Source organism: Poromitra crassiceps (assembly GCF_964638095.1).
Source record: "Poromitra crassiceps genome assembly, chromosome: 28".
NCBI lineage: Eukaryota > Metazoa > Chordata > Actinopteri > Beryciformes > Melamphaidae > Poromitra > Poromitra crassiceps.
In genome coordinates this window covers 11,847,498-11,872,891 of record NC_139651.1, presented here as the reverse complement: position 1 = coordinate 11,872,891, position 25,394 = coordinate 11,847,498, and the positions used below count along the sequence as shown (strand labels likewise).

General features: G+C 42.4%; 1 protein-coding gene across 1 annotated transcript in view; it reads right to left on the bottom strand.

The window, feature by feature from the left end:
• The window catches only part of LOC310799552 (glypican-6-like), a gene marked incomplete at both ends in the record, with an annotated part of 177,397 nt that overhangs the window by 32,047 nt on the left and 119,956 nt on the right, over positions 1-25,394 (bottom strand). Inside the window, 3 exons of the mRNA XM_083662148.1 lie at positions 6,605-6,634; positions 9,878-10,021; positions 13,917-14,047. Coding sequence (XP_083518274.1) covers positions 6,605-6,634; positions 9,878-10,021; positions 13,917-14,047 — 305 coding nt within the window. The remainder of the gene's footprint in view (positions 1-6,604; positions 6,635-9,877; positions 10,022-13,916; positions 14,048-25,394) is intronic.

Genomic DNA, 25,394 nt, shown 5'->3' with positions numbered 1-25,394 from the left:
TCCCATCAGTACCATAAACACAGCATAATAGGTCCAGTGCTTAAAAACAACAATTGCTTAATGGAAGAAATCCCAGATCGAGATAATTACCAAAATCAAATGAACTACTGATCCTTTGGGCCAAGGGCTATAATGCATCCACCACATTTCATCTGAAGCTGTGAGTAACTTACTAAGATATATCTTGTTGCTAACAAGGACGGATGGAAGCAAAACTTCCCCACAATTTTATTGGCAGTCATGCTTTAAGGTGGTATGCGATGCGACCACTTTCCCTGCAGCTCAGTAACACTGACAATGACAGGCCACCTTAAAAGAGAAACGCCACTTAAGAGGATGGTTGAGGGAGAGTGCCTCTTTCACGCTTGCGTCAGCCCGCCCAGCACTTTAGCTATAGTGCAAACACTCAAAGCTGAGGTGGCAGGCAGGCAGCTCGTTAGCTCAGGCAGGCAGCTCGTTAGCTCACCGACGCAATTAGTCAACCTATACAACAGTAGCAGCATGACACGCACACCTCATCCAAGAATATCATTTAAAATGTGTTTTCGCGAATCTTACTCACTATAGCCTGAAGGTAAGCACGTTCAAAGTGAGCACTCCAACGACGACGACGGCGATGATGATGATGGTGGTGATGATGAGTTTGATGCAGTTGGAATGAGGATTAGCACCTCAAAGTCTCAGGCCATGGTTGTCTTCCAGAAAAAGGTGGCCTGCCCCCTCCAGGTGAGGGGGGGCAGAAGGCCCAAGTGGAGTTCAGGGTCTTATTTACGATGCGGGTAAACAGGATTGTGAGACGGTCCATCGGCTGCCATAGTGCAGCACTGCATGGGGTCACAGTGGTGAAAAGAGAGCTGAGCCACAAAGCAAAGATCTCGGTTTAGCGGTTCATCTGCTCTGTTGCCAACATGACCCTGACCTGGAAAGGTGGCTAGGAAATGGATGGATGAATATTATACGCATATGTTTGCTTTGGTTTTTTGGGAGTTGGCATACCATAGTAGGCAATATAGGCAACAGCCTATACCCCCCCCCCCCCCCCCCCCCCCAAAATAAACTCCTGTGACCTACACTCAGGTGAAATAGCCATGTACTGTATCTATGGTTGGTTCAGGAGCCTCACTGGCAGTCTGGCCCCGCCCATCACGCTTCAAAAAATACATCACAAAGAGGAAACAACAAATGCATGTTGACAGTACACAGGGCTAACACAGAGAACATACAGTATCAACATACAGTATGTTTTAAAATACATACTACAGCATGCGCTGGGGCGCGTCATCAGTGATGTTAACTGGGGTCGTGGGGTGTTTCGGGTCTGTCAACATCATACACCCTCGCCCAGTAGACCCAGCCGAGGCCAATTAAGACCCCGACGTAAGGTGTTTCGGGTCAGTACAGTATGCATGTGGATTGGGCAATTCTCTATCCTAGTCTGAGCAGATGCCGCCCTCTCTCACCACAAGAAGAGGGTCATCTTACCCACGGAGTCATTACGCCAAAACTAGTCGCCGTGCCATTTGTGAATAAAGCTTGCAAATATTACCGTCTGGTCTCCCATGATTGAAACGACATAAACAGGTTCTAGGGGTTATTTTGGTTTGGGTGATACTATTAACTGCAAGCTATGAGAGTGTGGGTTTGATCTTATGGCAGCGAGGTAGAAAGTTGTTATTATAAATAGGGGAGTAGAGCCCACAACCAAAATGGCCCAGAAGCAAAATGAGACACCCCAGTGCGCCCACAGAGCAAAGAGGCACCGCAGGGGGTCAAGCCTCCCACCAAGACTCATGCATCACAGATCCGACCAGATGTTGTTTCCCATCTTCCTGATGAGTATTTTTGTCGGCTATGAATGGTTTTCGGGGTTAAGTGCTAGAGGCGGTTCCCATCTAAAGGCAGTCCACAGACCCTCAGGAGGGAGCCCACCCATCACAGCCCACCCAGCCTGCTCTACTTGCCCTGCAGCGTACAGTTTTATCAATACGTTTTCAGTACGTTTTTACTGAATTTTAATAAGCAAAAGAGCATGTCGGTTTGAAAGAGGAGCAGAGGGGAAAAGCATCTATTCTGGACCATATTCATCAATATGCTGAAGACTGAAGTACATAGCTTTGGTATTTTTCCACTATGTGCACAGCAAATTTCCAAGCGCTGATAAGTGTTGATTTTCTTTCCCAGTGAGTTATTTTAAGTTGTTTGTTCACTCATAGAGCCGATTATGACTCTGTGGCAGCTGTTCAACGCAATCTAAACGTGTTAACTTGACTCTGGGCGCAGACTTATATATAAACAGTGTTCAATTTGCACTGTCAGAGTTAAATTAACACTAACGATTTTGCTCTGACAAAACTCCCGAAAGAAAGAAAGAAAGAAAGATAAAAAGAAAGTTTAACATCAAGCCTATTATGTGGATTGCCACACTGAGTCAGAAAACAACCAATATCAACTTTATGCGTCATTAATTTTCAATGTACTATATGAGAACGAAACTGAGATTTTTGGACAAATGACAATACAAAATGATGTAACACAGGCAGTGGAGCAGCTTTCACTGATTTCAAGGGAAGCTTTCTCTTGATGGCTGCTGGTTGCTGTAAGGCCTGATGACAAATGTCTTAGAATGGAGCTTGGTAGTCATTCGGTGACAGTGATCATCACAGAGACAGCCGGGTTACATTTGCAATTAGTCTTCACAGCAACAGGAAGACATCAAAGGCATCAGCTGTGCCGTTCAGAAGAAGAAGAAGAATAGAGCAGACAGAAAGGGGAATGAAACATGAATGTTTTTATGTTCCGTTATCTAACATTTTTGACTTGTAAAATCACGGTGAGTACTGTAGAACAGTGGTTCTCAAATGGGGGTCCGTAGCACTTTGCCAGGGGGTCCGCGAAAAGTTTTCAGGGGAAAACAACAACAAAAAACAATATATATATATATATATATATATATATATACAGTATATATACAATATATATATATATATACATATACAGTATATATACAGTCTATATATATATATATATATATATATATATATATATATATATATATATATATATATATATATATATTTTTTTTTTTTGCAATGAAAATATGTTATGCTTGAAATCTAAAATGGTTCATTGATTACATTCTAATCTAACAAACCTATCAATTTAAAAGTCAAGCACGTTACCGTGGAAACAATTAAGCTTAGCCCAAAATCACAACCCGGTATATTTTCTATCTTGTAAGGGGTCCTTGGCTGAAAAGCATTTGAGAACCTCTGCTGTAGAAATTCAATGTTAAAAAATGTGCTTAGCACTTAGCTGAAATTTCTTTTTAAATTAGTATATTTTTCCTACTTGCGGTTGTTTCACCATGGGATAAGGAGCCATCATAGTTGTCACATTTGAATAAATCACAGTGTCCACATGGCTAATTTCATCCTAGGCTGGAGGCTGCTACTTCACTCAAACATGTGTGCCTGGTTTATTTGAGCTGATGTGATACTGTAGCTGAGGTGGCTGCAGGTGTTGCAACAAAAACATCTTTCGTTAATTAATACTGATGAATTATGTCATGTTATTCATCCAGACTGCCAATTCACTGTGTGTCGTATTTGCATAAGGTTGAAAGTGTAAATTAGAGTGTCAGGCATACATTAGTGCTCTCTCAGTCAGCTATCCAGTTAGGAGAAGCTCTGAGCGGAGTTGAGGCTGATATCAGTTTGATGTTAATAGTATGGCTGCATAGCAGATATCTTGGTTATTTACATATAACGTAATGACATGCGGTAGTAGTATGGGGTGTGGAGTAGAGATTTAGGTAGTCCATTTAAATCAAGGAAGAATCTGCTTTTCCAAAAAGCAGAAAACAGAAACATAATAGTGTGTCCTGCAGACAAACATGCAGCAGAGTCCAAGACAGAATATAAAGTTACATTAAAGAGAATGGAGTAAATATTTTTATACGTCCTCAAAAAGGCATTATTCCGATATCAACCCAGCAGACTAATGGACCAACACAAAGTGAGCACAGCTCATTATCGAGTCTGCCACAGCTTCTTCATGATGATCAGGTTAAACTCGCCTAGGGAGACCAGTGCTTTCAGCTTTCAATGCTTTTGCAGTGGGTTCCATCACATAGCACAGGATACTGTATTTGGCGCATTTGCCTTCTCTAGTTCTGATCTCAGATGCAGATAAACACAAACAAGTCCTGTGATAAAGAAGGCGTTTTTAAAGATAATATGAGCACAATATAATGAGCGCAGATCATACATTAAAAGGCTGGATCCATGGAGACCCATGATGTGCAACTCTGAACAGAGCAAAAAGGAGTTGGTAGCCAAAATGTATTCGGCTTTATGTTGGTCTCGACCCGAGTTTCAAGATGGAGACCAGTCACGTTACCTCATATCACAATAGCAATCAGCTCTCAACATAAGTCAAGTGTGACGTCCGTTATGACGTGTGTCTCGTGACTCATCACCCCATCCTCAATAGCCAATCAGCCCCCGTCAATATGACGTCTGTTATGACGACGCTGCTGAGCCTATGACGTGGCAGTATATATAGCCATGGTCAGCGCGTCATCATCCTCTCCCTGACCGTTCACCTCAGTGGCTGGCTGTACCCGGGCTGATCGTCTTCTCTGGAGCTGTGTTTCGCACCCACCCACCTCCCCCAGTACACCACCAATGTCTTGACTCCTGAAGAACGGGGGATTCTCTATCCTAGACTGAGCAGTCTGCCCTCCTCTCTCGCCACAAGAAGAGGGTCATCTTACCACGGAGTCATTACGCCAAAATATTAGTTGCCATGCTGTTTGTGAGTAAAGCTTGCTTGTCAAATTTTACCCGCTCGTCTCTCATGATTGAAGTGAGGTCAACTTAGTGTTTGTGCATCTGTTGTGAAAGTACTAACTGGAGTGGGAGGCGAGACTTTGAGACTTGAACCTGAAAGAGTCTCTGTGCTGACTGTTGGCCTTTAAACTGATGTTGAATCAACACAGACTCTGACTACATCCTGAAACTCATGCTGAGACCATGGCAGCAAAGTGGCGAGGGGAGAGGAACGCAAACGCCAGTGTGGCCAAGAAACAGTGAGTTATGTCTTTGCCTTGTAAAGCTCACTAATGAATCTTGGCGCGGACATCAATTGATTGGAAATGAGCTTTTCATTTACACTGTACTACATAATATGAAAGAAGGAACTCAGTGTGCCAAAGTCATAATTCTGCCACAGACAATATATGCTGCTGCACCTTCCAGCCGGCATTTGCATTTTGGATGGAGTCCCGGGCCAGTGTTCTTTTGGAGGGATGTCTAAAAATGTTGAAAACAGCCTTAAAGTTGAACAGCGAATGCCTGTTCTTTGTCTGGCTGTTCTGAAGTGAGATCGAGGACAAACAAGCAGACAAAACAGGAGTGGTGATTATGTGAAGAGTTTGTTAAATTTGGTAAATAAATCATGGCGATGGGCGAGAACCAGAGGGGCGTAAGTGACATTTTGGGTACAAATGAGAGGCAGCGAGTGACGCTAGAAAGGAAAGCGCGCTCAATTTTTAGTGTCAAATGAAAGATCTTGATGAGTTAAGGCCACATGTGAATTCTAAATCAATCCAGAGTTATTCATCAAAAACCAAAAGACCGAACACCGAACACACAACTATTTGGGACTTTGTTCAAAAAAAAAAAAAAGATAAAACATATTTGGTTCAATGAATGTCAAAAATATTGTTCATTATATTCATCCACATGTTTATGAAGTTTTCATATTAAAGATTTAATTTAATAAATAGTCAGGAGGAGGTCAAATGTAACTTACGCCCTTCTGGTTCTCACCCCTCAATATGTCAAGAATGAGTTACTTCTGCTGGATCCAAAATATACTGTCTGCATCCATCAGCTGGATGAAGACGGCACTGCCGAAGTTTATGAAAAATAATGCAGATTATACCCCTGAAGTATTCCCTTCATAACAGAGATCAGGCTTTGGGGCAAATCCAACACAACCAAATCTGGAGAGAGGCTATACACCTTTAAATGTTACTGTGTGTTCAACAATAGGAATAGCTTGAACCAGAGCAATTTAGAGAGTGGCGTCAGCGGAGGACCAAAATGCATGACTCATTAGCCAATGAACAGCCAGGAAGGGGTCTCGCACTACTTCTGAATGCTAAAATAAAGCTGATAATGTACAATTTGAAAAAAATAAATAATAATAACCCTTTCAAAGTACAACACAAACTGTCCATTGTGCTGCAACTCGACAGTGCTGATTAATCCAGGACCTTACTTCCTGGAACTCTTGAGAGTAAAAAGTTCCATTGGAGTGAACGGAGATGTCACGACTCTTCTATATACACGACTCTGGCTTGAACTATTGAGTGCCTGAATAGCGATAGTGTCACCAGAATAAAAGCCATGAAGAGAAAATAATATGAATGAATGTAGCAAAAACAAATAATTCAGCTGAAGTAAAGAAACAGGTATAATACACAAGTAATCAATGTCTACTTTGAGTAATGTCAAGATTAAAGGTATGGGCAGGTTGATGAAAACAAGGCACAAGACACATGAGTTGGTGGAGGTAAGAGGAGGAATGGAAGGCTTACGCTGGCTTGCATAGTCCTCCAGACAACCCTCTGGGAGCAGCAGAGAAATAAAGAGGAAAGAGATTTAATTGGACATTGGAGAAATAGACAGAGAGAGAGAGAGAGAGAGAGAGAGAGCTAAAGAATGTCTATTAGTTAGCGAAGCAAAAAGTTAAATGATAAATGGTGCTGCTGAAATATTCAATCGTCCCGCAGCTCAAACATTTTTATTAGAAATCCTTCAGTGGTAAAATCTGTTTCAAATCTACTCAGGATCAAGACCCGCATACATAACGCAAGCAGCGTACTGTTAGGTCTGAGAGATATTCTGAAGTGGCAAATCCTGGGGAAAGTCTAGCAGTCAATTCATGCAATCCTGGTGACTGATACAACTCAATTGAACAAAGTGAGCAAAAAAAAAAATATATTTCTTCTGTACTGTTGCTAAAGCTGCACCATACCCATGCAAAAGGAAATGCACAAGTAAGAGAGTGAGATATGATTAAATTTGTTCTCAAGATACTTGTTATTCTGAGCAACCCAACTCACTATTCCAGTGAGAATTGTTCCGTCTTTAGAAAAACTTCATCTAAGAATATTTATGAATGGATTATTACAGATGTTATAGCCTGTGTGGATTTTCTCTCATTTGTCTTTGCTAAATAAATGTGATAACGATCATCAGAGCACTTTTGTATTATCCATTATGTCCTTTTCTTGAAGTTTCTCTTATTAGGCTTATTAGGGTTTACTTTGCTTTTTCCTAGTCTAATGTAAAGTGCTAAGAATAACCTTTTCACGTATCTGGGTCGTGTTTCACACAACCTGTGTATCACTGTGTACTTCATAAATATTGTAAGATGTATTTTTAAGATTTGGAGGCGTTTGCCAACAACCTTGACATTGTTTTGAAAAAGCTACGTCTACAAGAATGCAACTTATCTGACCCTAAAGTAAAGTAGCCTACTTGTCATTGGCGAGAGGGCAGTCAGGCTATGGAGCTGATCCACTCCTTTTGACAGGTACATTTGAAGCGTCCATAATGTCAATAATGTCCAGTGCATATTATAAAATAATCATGAACTGTACTGTATGTATTTAAAAAAAATCATGACCACCTATAGACTCATCATTGCAGCCTATAATTTGTAACTGGCAAAAAGGTGAAAGTAGATTTTTCTTTGAGGTAGACGATCTCTCACTCTCTCTCTCTCTCTCTCGAACTAGAGTTTGATATAGACAGTCTCCTATACAATGTGTTTTAAGAGCAGGGGGTGGTAAAGTACATCTTCTCCTGCCATGACGCATAGTTTGTTACTTTCAGTTGTGTCTTTTAGTACTTTCCGCACCGATGTTTTGGCACTTTTTAGATTTTAATTTGTTTTTATTGTTCTCCTGTTTGAGTAGATCGTATTCTTAGTCTGTACTTATGTTTGTCTCGTTTGTTTTTACTTGTAATTGTATGTATTTGCTGCTGATGATGTTGCTGCCTCTTGGCCAGGTCACCCTTGTAAAAGAGATCTTGTGTCTCGATGGGTCTTATCTGGTTAAATAAAGGTAAAATAAATAAATAAAAAATCTTATAGCCTAAATTAACATAGAATTAGCCTACAATAGGAATTTTTCACCATTCTAAAAAAAAATGGTGGTGATGGTTTTTGTAAAGTACAAGTAAAGACATACTTATTTATGTATTCTGGATCATCAATGATCTAAATAACCTCCATTTCAACCTTTCCAAACATGAATCTCGCCCTGCTTTTCCCTTTTAGGACAGTGGGCATTTTGGCATGCATTTTGTTCAGATAGTTTCAGCGCTTTCCCTGCAGCAATATTAGGACTATAATCTAAATAATAAAATGTCCAGGTAACCGTTTCTTTTGATGTCTCTGGCACCTCTGGCTCCGAGTGTGTATCAGCAGAAGCCACACCACACAGCAGGGCGGTTCTGGAAGACAGATGTGTCGGGGCTACTTCACAAGGGAGCTTAGGGTCTATCTGAGCTACAGGAATATGGATTTACCATTTTTTATCCTTGAGTCTTTTTGGCCCGCTGCTGTCTCGGGCCTTTGGGCTTTGAGCTCTGCTAAGTCCGTGCTTTAAGCTCAGCGTGCAATTGAGCTGTCCCCACCGCCAGTAAGAGTCCTAAAAAAAAATCTCAAGAAACCAAAAAGTTCTGAAAATCAGTTGAACTCATACAATTAGGAGAGAAACTTACGGTTATGAATATAACATATATAATAAGGGTGAGATGACTCACTAGGGGAGCAGATTCTCCTGGGCCCTAGACATCCCTAATATATCCCTATATAAATATCCCTATATAATGTGGCTCGATAACAGATGGCAGGTGACTCGAGGCTGAAGTCGAGTGACGAATAGAGGCTTCTTTCGTCGAGGGATCGTTTTCTCTAACGCCGAGAGAGGTGTTAGGCTCTGTCATTAACGAACGCTCGGCATAGTCGCTAAAACCACGGTGAACAGTGAAAGCTGGCTAGCAACAGGGAGATTTGGTGTTGGAAAAAAAATTGTGCTTCTGTCTCTAGGGCCCAGGAGGATCTGGTCCCATAGTGAGTCATCTCACGACTGATGAGACAAAAATAACACTATTTGTTACCAAATTGGTCAAAAAGTATCAGTCGTGATGTCCGTGACGCCAGGAATCCCAGCATGCTTTTCCGGCGATTTGGTCGCGTCCAATACAAAGTCAATGGGAGACGACGATTGTTCCCTTATAGTGGGCATGCACCCTTAGACAATATTGGAAATAAAGTGTGACATCTCACTATGACAGTATTTTTGCTATTTCACATTAAGAATGAGCAAACCAAAATAGATCACTAGGCAATGGTTTTTGTTTTTATTTGTTGAATATTATTTTCCAGCGATTTATTATTTCTGGTATTGAGTGTTGGTCTCCCCTCTTATTTTGCCCATTAGCTGTTCATGATGCAACATACTGTACTCTTCCTGGGGTCCACACAAAACCTAACATAGAGATGAAACTTAACATTTGTTTATATTGTAATGTAATGTATTATTTGTATGTATTTTGTGAATTACAACCCTCACGTGCCTTAATAAAATATCTAAAAAAAAAGCTAAAAAAAAAAGCATTTGTTTATATTGCACTAATATTTCAATACAGTCAAGTTTAATATTCTAGAACAGCCCTGGCAGTTCACAGAGGAAGGAGAGGAGCGGGACAAAAGGAAAAATGAAATCAAGAAAAATAAATAATCAAATAAAACATCACAGTCGAGACAAGAGGTCACGCTCTCCCCTCTAACTCACCAGTCTTTCCAGGCTGGTTCCAGCTGCGGTGGTGGGCCTCTCTTCGGGGGTGTAGGGCCGAAAGCGAGCGTTGAACACGTCGGAGATGCCGCGCGCAGACCGGCCCATCCCCGAAGGCTTCGGTTGACCGCACCCTTGAAAGACCTAAGACGAATGAGACAGGATAAAATCACCATAAAAGGGTGGCGAGCAACAATTACCACACTCGGCTAAGAGACAAGAGAAAGGGACGATGCAATCTGTTACATGTCTGTGGAAGCGTATTACAATTTCATTTCTTAAAAAAAAAGTCTCTCCCCTCCGCCCCCCATTCCCAATTTGCTCACAGCACCATTTTTGATCCCTGATATGAGATAGAAAACCATATTGAGCCAAGCAGGAAGCGATGCGGTCCTGCAGTGCCTGAGTGTCCCTTGTAAGACGAATGAAGGAAAATGATCGCCTGTTATCAGACAGAATTGTCAACTCTTTACACTCCGTTTCCTTCCTTCTTCAGTCTGACATTGCGTCCCACTAACCGATTTCCGTGGGGGAGGGGGGTTCGAGTATCCCTAACCAATCACCAGAGACCAACATATCCGCCTGAATCTAATGTCATTTTAAGTCAACGCTAGCTGCGTTCACATGCACACTTTTCCCTCAATCTGATTGAAATCAATCGCTTTTGATGGAGATACGATCTGGTGTTTACATGCGCCGATATAATTGAACAGCTGTGCGACGTGGCGCAAAAGCGATGATACAACTTGACAGGTGTGCCAACAACTCTCGCATTGTCTGTGAGACTCAAGCAATTGACACTTCTCACACACTTCTTCAAATAGGCGACATTTTCTCGCAGTGAAAAATAAATTCATAATGTAATCATACCGGTAGCCTAAAGCGTGAATTATGCCAGACATATGGACTGTTACACGGAAATCTATTCTGAAAAAATAAGTTATGTGTTATGTATGTGAATATTATTTTCAGTGAGACAGTCACAGTGTAAACCTGATGCTGCCAGATGGTTTGTTTTCACATAACCATCTAGGAACGAGTCGCTCGGGAAACGGTTTCAAAGGGCAGGCACTTTAAAAGAAGAAAATCTCGCAGGTGATTGGATAAACCATCCGTCTATCATGTCTACCACAGACTCACTCTCGCCGGCGTCACACCAAAGCCCGCCCCGCAGCTGCCTCATAGGACGCTGATTGGTGCGGACCACTGGTGGTTCGGGTTCAAAGCAAGAGATCGGAGCGTGGCAAGACGGATTTGTCGTGTGATCGTGATGTCATGATCTCACGCAAATCATCTGATCAAATCTGTTGGAATCCTTGACATTACAGAAGTAAACAACAAACTTGAGCTCCGTTCAATATGTCAAATACAGCCGAGGGTCGGTCAGTCGCAGCGACACCTTGATCCCGTCCCTATTCACCTTATGCAGAAGAGACCGTCTGGCTTGAGAGACTAACAGGAAGTGTAAATACAATCGGAGGTTTCCGATTGTATTTACACTTCCTGTGACTCATAAACCTAGTCTGACTCATAATGTGAGTCAAACTAGGTTTGAGCAGGTGAGTCAGACTAGTTTGAGCAGGTAAAACAGCCGGCGTTTGGAACAGGAAGTCACGCCAACAACGGGTCAAGTGGGCGGGGCTGCATAAGGTGAATACAGTCGCTTTGCCTCACATGCACTCACTCCCCTGAAGCCCCCCCGTCTCCGCGGGGAGAGGAGAGGAGAGAGGACCCCCGAGCTTCAACAGGCGCGCGTAGCAGTAGAGAGAGTGTGGCGGTGGTCGGTTTATCAGAGGATGGCTTTTATGATCAGGAGTGATTTCCCTGCATCTGATGTGAGGTCTCCAGACCAACTTTCAAGCAGAAGGCCACACATGCATAACCTGATCACCCCGTGACATCAGTCAAGTTCTAGTATGACGTCAGCTATGTTGTGGTCAGTCAAAGTCCAAGTATGACGTCTGCAATGACGTCAGATATGACGTCAGTTCATTCTCATATATATAGCAAGGGTTCTACGTCACCTCTCTCTCTCTCTGGCCGATCATAGTTGCAGCTAGCTTCACGGCAGTCCATCTCCCCTGAAGCTGTCCTCTGAAGCGTCGTTTTGCCCCACCCACCTCCCCAGTCCGCCACCAACGAGTCTTGACTCCTGTAGGATCCCCCATGGGGGGGGGGGGGGGGGGGGGGGGGGCTATCCCCTATCCTAGCCTATGCAGATGCCCTACTCTTGCCTCAAGAGGAGCGCCACTGGCCAATGGAGTCATATGCACCAAAGTATTTGCCATGCATGCCGATTGCTAAATAAAGCTTGTTAAATCCTACCAACTGGCCTCTCATGATTGAAATATATATATATATATAAGCATCACACAACATGCCCCTCAAAGTTACTCCAAGTAATAACAGAAAAGGTTGTCTAATTTTCCTGAAATATGAACTAAAGTGTTGTTGTTCATAGTGGAGTAGAAACAGCAGTGTGTGCCTCTTATACCAGTTAAACCTGACAATCACTTTGCAGTACAGGCGTTGGGTTGTAAGAATAAATGGTTTTAAAACGGCTTAGTCCCTACAGGCTCTTAGGGCCCAAACAACGCAGCTCTCCTCTTAACAGCAGCTCATTAGCATTCGTGGCTGGCACGTCTGCTAGCTGTGGCCCCTGGCTGAGATGGTGATGGAACGTTCTAATGTCCTACACGGCCCTCATGACAAGGAGCTGTCCCTTCGCAAATATTTGTCAATTCTTCACCATGATTGCAAATATAGCGCTCGCCTGCACGGCGCATAAGCAAGGTGATTCTCAACGGCTTCTGTGTTACGAGAATGAAAGGCAGCACATTCAAGCTGCACCTCAAAGTAGTGTGGTGGTCTGACATTTTCCAAAGCTTAGACGAGATTGGGTAAAGGACTAGATATGGTTAAAATCAGAGGACATGGGGGGGGAAAGATTGTAATCTCAGTGCAATCTTTCACAGGCAAGCTGCAGGCTCGCAGGAACGGGCGATTCAGGTGCATACACAATTTGTAACGCTGTTCGCCGTGCCCCCGCTAGATATGGGAGAGAATTTTACATTTAATTCACACTGACCTCTGTGCTGTAAGTCCACTATAAACACGGGCAGAAGTACAGGAAATAGGAAAGAGAGTGGAAAAAAAAAATCGAAAACGTGTCTTGTGGCAGAAAGATTTGTGCAAAATTGTGTTGTATGTGATGATCCGCAGCACAGTTTGCAGTTTTAAATTTGAACAATTTCAAGAAGTGATTAACAATTTGGGCTCTAAAATGACATTGCAAATGAATATATATATATATATATATATATATATATATATATATATATATATATATATATATATATATATACTGTATATACTGTATATTATATATTATATATATATATATATACACACACACACACACACACACACACACACACACACACACACACACACACACACACACACACATACAGTATATGGTATGTATACAGTGCTGTATATATTCACCCATTAGAGCTCAGATTTAACCCTATCATATAGTGTAGATCAAGTTTCCTATTATTTTCTACCCTCTTCATCCTCTTTACTAATACCTACCTAATCAATAATACCTACCTAATCAATAAATCAATAAATAACTACATAGATAAATAAATAAATAAATAAATAAATAAATAAATAAATAAATAAATAAATAAATAAATAAATAAATAAATACAAAGATGGTGATGATGATGATGATGATGATAATAATAAAGTAATAAGAAAGTTGCTGTAGGAATTAGACTTTAAGTGTTAGGTGCAGAGCCTAGTCTAAATAGCTTTGTGTTTGAAATAGTGCACTGTAAAGACATATTGCTTTTGGGAATGGAGGTTCTCAGCAAGACCAATGTTCTACAACTTAATAACCGTTGACACACATCACAGCTCCAGTAGAAGGTGGCTGTGGTCTCCAAGAGTGCCCTGGCAGTGACACATCACAGCTCCAGTAGAAGGTGGCTGTGGTCTCCAAGAGTGCCCTGGCAGTGACCTACATTACCTTGAGTGACACCTGCATGCTGTTGTCCTGCATGGTCATGATGGCCTCGGAGATCTTCACGTCGATCGGCTCTATGACGGCTTCGATGTTGAAAGGTCCGTCCAGTCTGTCTGCCACCAGTAGCATAGCATCTGTCACAACACAGAACACACATCGACTCAGAGAGGAGGAATACACACACACGCACACACACACACACACACACACACACACACACACACACACACACACACACACACACACACACACACACACACACACACACACACACACACACACACACACACAGCTCTCATGCATGCATGGATACAGTATAAGCAAGACATCATGAGAAAGAGAGATCTACCACCAAGGAGGTCTCTCCTCTGTAAGGGGATATCTACGCAACGGCAACGTCAAAGCAGAATTGACTATTTCACTCCACTGTGCTTAGCCTCAACATGTACTGTACGCGTTTGTGTGCGTATCCTGCGTTCCTATTGGAGCGTGGGGTTGTGCACGTCCTCAGAAATTAATGCATGGCGATACACAAGGCAGCCATTATAATATGCGCACGCGGACACGTAGTTAAAAGCAAGTATATCTCCGGCCTAAGGAGTGATTTGCATACAGAAACACATCACTGCAGTGAGACGGGGGGGGAAAGGGGGGGGGGGGGCAAAACCTCTGATTATGGATTCAAAATGAATATCCTCAGTTGAAATATATTCAGCCATACATGCATTGCTATTTTGTGAACTGTACAATAAGCTTCTAAAAAGAATCTCATGTCTACGCATCGTCATACTATAGGCTATTAATGATTGTATAAATTACATTTCAGTTATTCAGTATATACGATAACTTAATAACACGATTATTTCTGCCACTTCACCATTAAAAGATGATGAAATCAGCTATACATACAGTATTCACTATACAATAGTTTGTTTTCTGGTTGCTTTTTGTAAAACAACAACAACAACAACAACAACAACAACAACGCTTTTCAATTGCTACTTTGAAAATCAGAATCAGAAAATCATTCTTTACAGTTCAATCACAATGACTGACTGTGACAAGTTATAAAGGGTACGTACAAAAATGACAACAGAATATCAGGGACCACGACTTAATTACTCTGGTTGAGGCTTGGCACAAATTAATACCCAAGACATATTAACCCACCCAATTGCCACATTTCATTTTCATAAAAATTATGTGATATGAATCTGTGTTCATACAGAACCTATCCTTCCAGAAGGGATGGTGCTATTGATCAGCTCGGGAGAAAAGTCAGGGGTGAGAATTTAAAGTGTTTGATCTTTTCATTAGACTCTCTATCTTTGTCTCTGTTTGCAGGGGTCAGTGCTGGTGCACCTGTAAGAGCAGAGCAGAGAGAGGTGAAATCAAGAAGAGCTGAAACTCGACTGTCAATTAGTGTCCGGGATATTACATCAGCGGCAGAGGAGAGAGACAGCTCAGGGGAGGAGGGGAACTTCGCTGGGTGTTTGACCAATGCCAAATAAGAGAGTTGAGTATATGCACAGACAGACTCACTCAGCTGCAGGGACAGAAATGTGAAACAGGTCACTGTGTTCCCTGTGGAACAGATTAAAAGAAAAACGCCTGCCTGCAGAATAAATTGCCAAATGCACTCAAGACACTCATTTTGAGTCATTGAAGGACTTCTTTTTTTTTGCATCGACTTAGCTCTTAATTTGGAGTGGACGTCACAGACCAAATTAAATAATCCACTGTATCTTAAAAAAGTAAATGTGGCTACAATATTATAATATATTAAGCTACAATATAACTATATTATCATGTAGCGAAATATGTAGATTCCATACAAATTAGCCCACCTTTTTTTGTGGACTTCATCGACAACACCAGACAGACATTTCTTTAGACGTGGGGCCGCCCGCAACATATTCCTCCACGTTTTCATTGATTACCCATGATGCCTCAGGGCTGCCAAAATACAAGTGAGCCCCATAGCCAAGTTGCATCCCTGTTCCGCCAAACATGGCAGCTTCTTTTATTTGATCCTCCGTCAATACGATCAGGGGAGATATAAGGATGATCGCTGGATTCTCTCAACCCATTCCCTTCACTACCAGAGGGGGAGCTATAACAATGATAACTGGAGTCTCTCAACCCATTCCCTTCACTCCCAGAGGGACCAAAGGAAGAACACCAAGAACATGTCTTCCTTCAAGAAAAGCGTTTTTTAATGCATGATGTTCTGGTTTTATTGCAATTACCCCTATAAATGCAAGTCTTTTGAAAAGAACTTCAGTTGCAACCGCATTGGCCATTCTTGTAGTGAACAAGAATAAATTCACATAATAGCATAATAGTCACAGACACTTATGGGCTTGAATAGCATCCTATTCCTTGACATCACCAATGAGGGAAGCAGATCTAGACCCTTAATCGTGGAATTGTGAATATTTTCAAAATGGCAGCTGACTAGCGGCTCAAAGGCTTATTCCAGTGAAATCTCAAACACCATCTCGATTTTGACATCTCGATTTTGACCAAATCTGGAGGGATTATGCATTTTGGTACTGTGCTCTGGCATTGAAAAACAATTTCACTGATTTGCAAGCCTGGAATCCAGCCCACCGTCTGGATGCAAGGCTACTGATTCGGTGACGTATTTTTCAGCCCCCAACTGATGATTGGTTGCTCTCTGCTGTCAATCATCAAATTCTTTGACCACCAATCTCAGTAGCAAAGCAGGACAACTTTTTGACGATTCTGCGCCAATTAACTTAAATTGATAAGAACCAGTCAGCGCTCTGTGCAATCATCAGTCCCTCTTTTTGCCAGGGTGCTTTTGAGGCGCTGTGTGCATGTATCACTGTGCCAGGCGGCCATGTTTAGAAAGAAGTTCCGTCTATGCTTTTACTTAGAAAATGACTGTTTCTCATCATTTTTTATTATTATTTCATAGCGTGGGGAGTACACGACGAGTCACAACATAATGAGAGTTTTGGCACTCTTGGAATGTGTATTTTTGGTGACTGAATGAACGGGGCTATGCTGCTGTACCAGTGTACATTTTACCATCGGGAATATGGCAAATCTCCCAAAAATGTTGGCATGTTCCTTTAACGTGCTGCTACATTAATACATAAATGTGTTGAAAAAGATTGATAAAACTGTCTAGTTGCACGTTCTGAAATCTGAATTAAAATCGGTGTTGTCCAGCTACAGATATACTCCACTCTCCAGTCTATGCCTGCTACTGGCTCTGCCTTTGAACAGCACTTATGTTTGTTTACTCTGGACTCTCAAATTGGGTGTGATGCTTGGTTAGATTTCCATCAGGAGCTGGATCAGAGGTCAGAGGTCATTGCAGGGGTCCAACCTGAGTCCTGTGAGCGATATTTTTTTTCCGGATGATGGCGAAGGCTGGAGGCACCCTCTCTGCCTGTGATTGGCCTAGCGTCAAACGTTCATCCAATCACATTCGCTTGGCTATCCTGCATCTCTTTCTACAGTCTGTGGTCAGACAGACCGCAGTTTCGCTTGCTAGCATGCATGAAAGACGCCACTGTGTGTTTATGTTTTTGATATAGTCTGGTCTCTGGTTTATAATGCTGCCGCTACTCTTGGCAGTGCACGTATGTAGCCTACAGACAAATAAAAAAGAAAAGATAAAAGATTCATGAGAAGTGATCAAGGGTGATATAAAAACAGTGTCAATGCCCATTTACGGTTAACTTTAATTCAACTCATTCTAACACAAGAGTGACATGTATTTGAATTGAAATATTAATCAGAGCAACAATGTGATTAAATTTGGAATGACAAGAAAAAAAATACACGTCTGTGCAATAGGCTAAGTAGGCCTAAATAACTCAGTTATAGCTTTGCAATTGTAACGTTCCATATAATGAAGTATCTCATGCTTGTTGATTTAATGACTGTTTTGCACCTGCTGCTCACGTTATGAACAAATGCTTAGATGACCATAGCCTCAGCAACAACTAACTGCAGTCATATATGAATGTTAGCTGTCCAGCAAACACTAATATCTCTAGGAATCATGCTTGGAAGTAGCCTGCTTTTCCCCCCGCTGCATGGTGACATTGAATGAAAGTATATTTAGGCTCGTTTGAGATACTTCCGGCTCGCCCGGAAAGAAGGTGGGAGCAGCCGAGTACAGTCAGCCAATCAGAGGCAGAGAGGGGCGGGTCATGCCGCCCTTCGCCTAGCCTTCGCCATCATGGGGAAAAAAATATCGCGTCCTGTGAACCTCTGGGTCTCTTAGTACAGTACTGCTCTAAAGCTATGGCAGAAAAACGACTCTTTGGATTGATCTCAGAGCAGAGGGGGAACTGACAGCAATTGTGTTACTCCCTCCATGAAGGACTCACAAGACCTTAAGTGGTATCCTTAGTCGAGTTCTGACAACCTATTTTCTCATTTAGCTTAATGAATATTTTATGGATTGTGAGTATGAGGCAACCCGGATGAACTGTTATGAGGGAGGGTTGTTTCTACATGCTTAAATAACTCTTGAAGCGATGTCACATAACGGAACACTTTTAAAAACGATGGGCTGTTGATGAAAGGCATCTTAATGAGGAATCCATTCTAAGCATAAATCATTACGGCAAGAGAGGGCAAAAGGAAAGCATTATGTTGTGCAACCTTTGCCAATTAAATTTGACACGGTTTGGCGTTAAATAGAAGAAGAAGAAAGTTTGACGCTTTATTTAGTCGCCACCATTTAGACATATAATATATTTATTATATTATATTTTTAACAAAAGTCCATTAGGGACAAACGTTACACATTGTCTTATAGGCTAAATGTGACGATATGTGACATCAGGCTATCTTCTTATGTTTGATGTCCGTGTGCCTGTCCTTATTTAAACTGGAACTATGAGTACCTTGAACCGTGTTTATGTCTGGCTAACTCACCAATGGGTCTTTTCCAATGAGAATGTGTAACCGCTGAGCATTTGCAACAAACTACTGTACTATTATACTTTGTAGACCATCTAAAATGGAATATTATGTAGTCCAGAATTTAAATGCATTTCTGTGTTCAGATTTATCTATAGAAAACTTTTGTCCTTATTTTTATGTATCACATACAAGGTTGGACTAACAAAAAGCATCATTTAGTTGAACATAGTAACATAGTTTGTTAACAGGAGCAGCATCTGCTGTTCTTCATCTGTGGGTTGTAGTGGGTATGGACCTTACACTCATGAATATGCATAAATGAACTCAGCACAACCGGCTTACAGCGAAGGAGAAATGGCTGCCTTCAGCAAATCAACACGTTGGAAAGCAGAATACGCGACGACTCGAATAATCCAAGTGAACCCAAAACTCGGCTCGCAGACGATCGGAGAGCTCCGCCTCCCACGCGGAGAGAGACCGAGAACTGAACCTCTCATTTAAAAGCTTTGCATTAGAAGCCAGCATTTGTGAGACCTGGGATGGGCTCTTAAGATGGTCTTTTAATGTATTGCTTTTGCTGCAGTGATACTTGGCCCGTGCCTGGCTGAGTCTATATAAGTTCAGTGATGATGTCATCAGTGATGTCATAGAGCAGGCGTATGCGGCGCGCAGTGGGCGAGCGGCGTATACGCGAGCTGCAGGGTCGGCTCGGCGAGCTGCAGGGTCGGGGGCGAGCCTAAGGATCGAGCGCGCATAGCGCCGCGAGACGCCTAGTTATTTTAAATTGCAGGGAGAAAAAAATCAGTTACATGACTATTGCTTAAAACACAGAAGGGCTCCTTTCAACATGAATCTGATCTTTCCTCGCAGTTTTGTTTGACTGATTTGCGATTGATCAGACTGATGATGATACTGTGGTTAAATAGGCGCTGCTGCCTCTCGTACAATTTAAACCTCTAGGTCAGGATGCAAGAAGTAATGACTGCTCTCTCTCTCTCTCTCTCTCTCTCTCTCTCTCTCTCTCTCTCTCTCTCTCTCTCTCTCTCTCTCTCTCTCTCTCTCTCTCTCTCTCTCATCTCTCTCTCTCTCTCTCTCTCTCTCTCTCTCTCTCTCTCTCTCTCGAGTAAACGCTTGCTGTCCTGTGGGAAAGCTGTGCACATGAGATAAGGGAGATGGGTTGTCACACACATGAAGATGAGCTATCACACATTACCTGAGTCTGTCATTCAAAAACATCTCCACATCCATCCAGAACAGCTCACTGAGAATATACAGTAGCTGCTCTATCGATCATGTCCTGCTCCATGGCTGAGAAACTACAGCTTACAGAGCCTGTACATTAAACATGCTTTTTGAAATCATGTGATTAGAAGGATAGTACAGATGAAGAATGTTTCACTTTCTTTCACTTAATTTAGAATTCTATATTTAGGTGGGTTGATCCAGGTGCAGTTCTATGGGATTTATCACCATACAAAACACACACAAAAGAGAGAGAGAGAGAGAAGTTGAGCAAGTGGAGTTGGAAATCTCCACTGAGTGGGTGTCTCTTCTGGTTCCTTCACCCTTGAGCTAAGCTCCTGTGTTGTTGGCCCACTGTCAGTTCAGTCTTGGCAAAAAGTCTTGGACTGTTTTCAAGTCCAGCAGTCTGGCCCGACGAAATCACACAAACTTTTTTTTTTTTACAAAAAGTAACTTTTTCTTGGGCTGTGAGTGACTGGTCTGGAGCAGAGCAATTTAGAGAGAGAGTGGCGTCAGCGGAGGACCAAAATGCGTGACTCATTAGCCAATGAACAGGCAGGAAGGGGTCTCGCGCTACTTTTGAATGCTAAAATAAAGCTGATAATGTACAATTTGATCAAAAAAAAAAAAAAAAAAACGTTCAAAGTACAACATAAACTGTTCATTTTGCTGCAACTCGACAGTGCTGCTGAATCCAGAACCTTACTTCCTGGAACTCTTGAGAGTAAAAAAACTGCTCCATTGGAGTGAATGGAGATGTCGCGACTCTTACACGGCTCTGGTTCTGGAGTCATCGGTCAGTCTGGCCCAATCAGGCATAGAATGTGTTAAAAATCATGCAGTGTGACTTCTCCTTTAGGCTCTTTGTATGCAGATCTTCTCCTCATTATGTAAACGATGGGTTCCACTGTCATGCATGATCTGCCTGGCTATTTATTCAATGACAAAGAAGCAGAGAGAGCACGCTCCACCCCTGAGAGGAGCTATGAAACCTTGAGTAGGACATCCAGAACTGTGAAAGCGTCATATTTCAATGTGAATTAGAGCAGTGATCTCTCTATTTTACACATCTTCTAGCAAATCAATCGTCATATTCTCCATAGAAGAGGGTTTGGAAACCTAAGAAAAACAACTAACTAGAACAACAACAAAACGCCTCGAGGTTGTACCTCCTCCGCCAAACAAGTCAAAGTTGCAGTCTCCATCCTTGGGCCCTATCTTGGTACAGGCACTATCCCCTTTTTGCGATAGCAGTCCACCAGGCACAAGTGTCCAGGTGTTATGCCGAGTTTTGCACCCCCCGCCCGGCCGGCCGCTAAACACATCCCCTCACCTCATTTAGCCTGATTTACTTACCAGGCTAAATCATACCTTCAATCATACATTCATAGGAATTCAATATCACAGGCATTCTTTCAATCATGGAACACTATTTTATAGGGATGTCACAATATTATATCGTCCCACAATATATCGCGATATAAAAACGTGACAATATGTACCGTTGAGATGAAATCTCATACGCGAGAAAAAGAAGCTGAACAATGGGTGGCACTGATCTGCATCTGATTGCACGCTCGCTCTCCTTTTCATTGCTTTGTTTGAACAGACGAGGGACGTTAACAGACACGGAGGATGAAAATGGGGAAATTACTCAAATTAGCGTGGAGGATGCCGCCTCAACTTACAAATCGATCGCAAAAAAATATCGTTAAAATATCGTATCGTATCGTTATCGTGAACCCAATATCGTGTATCGTATCGTATCGTGAACCGAGTGTATCGTGACACCCCTACCATCTTATTTTCATGACTGTTCCTTTCTTGGGAGTGACTACTGTATGTTTGCAGTTTGCACAGTACTTGTGAAGTGTGCAGCGATGAGGAGCATTCCCACAGGCTGGCGATTGTGCTAATTAGCCTTCCAGTATTGATGTGACTGAATCAGGGGAGAATCCTGTTCAACAAACAGCAAAAACAATTGCCACTCAGCGCACACAAATAGAAATCTGCTCGACAAATCAGCAGCACAGTGATGACAATAGGAAGAATAACTTGGCCCATCTGCCAGTGCAAACTGGAGGGGAAAGCCTGCATACTAAGAAGCACCAGGCATCCAAAAATGGAAGGTGATGACACCCCACGTACAGTACATTGCCTGAGACAGCTGATTACTGGTGCCTTCGTCCACATCCTGGAAGTTGCAGTCATCAAGGTTGTGTGTTATACAAACAGTGCATCAGCTGATCAGCTGGTATCAGTTCTTCCAATAGAGATCGCCAAAGTGGAACGTCGCTTCCTGCTTCAGCACCGTACCAAACATTTTCATCCGCCATTTATTTTTCCATAGACATTTCGTAAAAAGGCTTATAAAAAGAGTTTTACTTGTTCAAACCAAACGGTTCAGATATACTTAGAAACAGGAGAGACCGCATAACATTTCACTCGGACCAAAACGTTAAAAAAAATGCGGGTTTAAAGATTTTTTTGTTTTGTTGTTGGTCCGAGTGAAATGTTCTATGGTCTCTCTTGATTCTAAGCTGAACCGTTTGGTTTGACCAAGTAAAACGACTTTCATAAGCATTTTATGAAGTGTCTATGGGAAAATCAATTGCGGAAGAAAATCTCTGGTACAGTGCTGAAGCAGGAAGTGACGTTCACTTTGCCTCTCTGTCCTGGCGATGGCATAAAGGCCAGGGAATCGGATCATAAACTGCTACATTAAACATTCTGATCACAAAATTCTTATTTACTGTTCTGCTTGGAATAATAATGGAACGTGAAATGAAGTGAAGGTTTAATTATAAATAGCAAAATTGAAATTGAAAGCTGGAATAGAAAAGGTGCCACTAGGCTCATCTAAGACTGGCCCTGCATGGCGCTGACTGATAAGAGGGTCATCCTCACCTGCAGCTCATACGGCTGTGAGAATTGAAAATGGTAAAAAGCCAAATGAAAATGGGAAATATAGGTGTGAAAAACTGAATATTTTTAGCTTTTGAATTTAACACCTTTTCTGATGAGGCTCAGTGGTTGGCAATTGCTTCAGTGCTAGAAGCATCTGGGCTCGATTTCCGGCCCCAGCGTTTTTGGTCGCCTTTTGCATTTTCATAGACAAGCAAGTAGGGGGGATTGGAGGAGACTCTACATTTCCTATTCAACATGTAGCCCTGCCCACTTGACCCAGTTATGTTACGACTTCCTCTTCAAAACGCCGTCTCAAATGGCTCAAATGTTAGTCTGCACCATGTCCCTGTGCCTGGTCTGGCTCAAACGTTAGTCTGCACCTAGTCTCGACGCCAGACCCATGAGAGTTCTTACGCGGATACACTACGTTACTGCATGCTGCAGAGCTCTCTCTGGGTCTGGGACACTTTCCCTCAGAGGGCTGGTTATGGGAGGGAACCGTTCACTTGGCCAGTCATATGCCAGTGATGGCTTCAGTCCTCTCCAATCAGTAACGACTTTGCGATCAGACAACATGGGAGGCGCAGCCCATTTGCTCTCTCATCGGTGCTACGACCTGTCACTCATTCAATTTCAACCCGCCTTCAAAACCAGCAGTGGCTGTTAACTGGCACAGACTCACTTATGTAGTATGCGGAGCGCAGCGATTCAACGTAATATTTGAGTCTGGTGAGAGACTAGTCTGCACCATGTCCCTGTGCCTGGTCTGGCTCAAACCTTAGTCTGCACCATGTCCCTGTGCCTGGTCTGGCTCAAACGTTAGTCTGCACCATGTCCCTCCCTGCAGAGCATCACAAGCAGCCTGATGCCTGACAATTACAGAATCTGCAGTGGAAAACGTGGTTCATCAAACAGCGCGCCAACATTTTACCACCAGATGGCGACGTGATAAGAGGTGACAGACAGCACTGAATTCCCCGGGAGCCAAAATTGAGAATAGAAGCTGTATTCAATGCAAACCATTTGGGCCTCGTCTGGCAGCATTTATGTCCGGTTCCACACTTCACCCACACCGTAACACAAACACATATCTGCCAACAACAATCCAGATCCAACGCTCTGTTTTACCCATTTCACCAGGTAGCACAGAATCATTTTAGGAATTCATAATGTGGTTGGGCTGATGGGAACAGACCAAGCAAAACTGTCTGAAATGCTTCCACTCAGCATATGTAGCAGGTTTCACTGTGATTAGAAGTATGAACGAAATGTGTTCATGCCCTTTGAGTATCGTGCTGAGACTAAAGTCCATATTTAATTATTCCATATATAATTTTCAGAACATAGAAAACAAAAACATGTGCGTGTAATCCCATGCAAGGGGTCCATGAGAAGTCAGCTGAGCTACACCTACTTACTATCTGCCTTCAAGGACTCTCTACAGGCATTCTCTCATGCACACCTACTTACTATCTGCCTTCAAGGACTCTCTACAGTAGGGGTGGGCAACTATTTTTCATGGGGGGCCACATGAGAAACCCAGATTGTTGCCGGGGGCCGAACAAATATTGTCATGCCGTAACCCATGGATGGGCAACTTTGATGATAGAGAGGGCCACAAAAAAATGTCCTCGCTAGTCGCTACCAGATTTTGCTGAGGGCTGAAAAATTTGGGGCATTTGAAATGCTATAACAGAAGAGTATTGCCCAGAATGACATGAACATTTGGACACTTATTCAGCGGGTATATTGCATGTTGCGTTCAAGTGCACTGTAAAAAAAATATATATATTTTTTATTTTTGGCAAGTCCATCGTGGGCCACACAGGGGGCGGGCCGTATGTTGCCCATGTGTGCTCTACAGGCACTCTCTCATGTACACCTACTTACTATCTGCCTTCAAGGACTCTCTACAGGCACTCTCTCATGTACACCTACTTACTATCTGCCTTTAAGGACTCTCTACAGGCATTCTCTCATGTACAGCACACCTACTTACAGCTGGATTCCAGCTCAATAACAGCAACACACATTGTTTTTGATAGGACTTTTGTTTAATTGGCTTTGAGCTGTCTTGATTGTTGTTGCTCATCTTAAGACTCCAACACCACAGTGCTTCCAACAAGATGTCCACGGTCTCATGTTATTTATATTTGAATAAACACATGTCTTGGCCTTCGTCTGTTCTGCTGCTCATCATGTTGTTCTCCTGCCCACATTTCTGCTGGCAAATTGTTTATATTGTCCTTTGTTCTTCTCCCTTTTGCAGTTTGTTTTTCAAATTACTTCTCCTCCAGCAACAACGTGCGATTGGAAAACGCAGCGTTCGTATATAATGCATGCAGCTATCCATAAAAAATGAAAATTGACCTGGGCAACAACACAATGCTGATCAAATATTCTCTTTTTGAAGTGCCG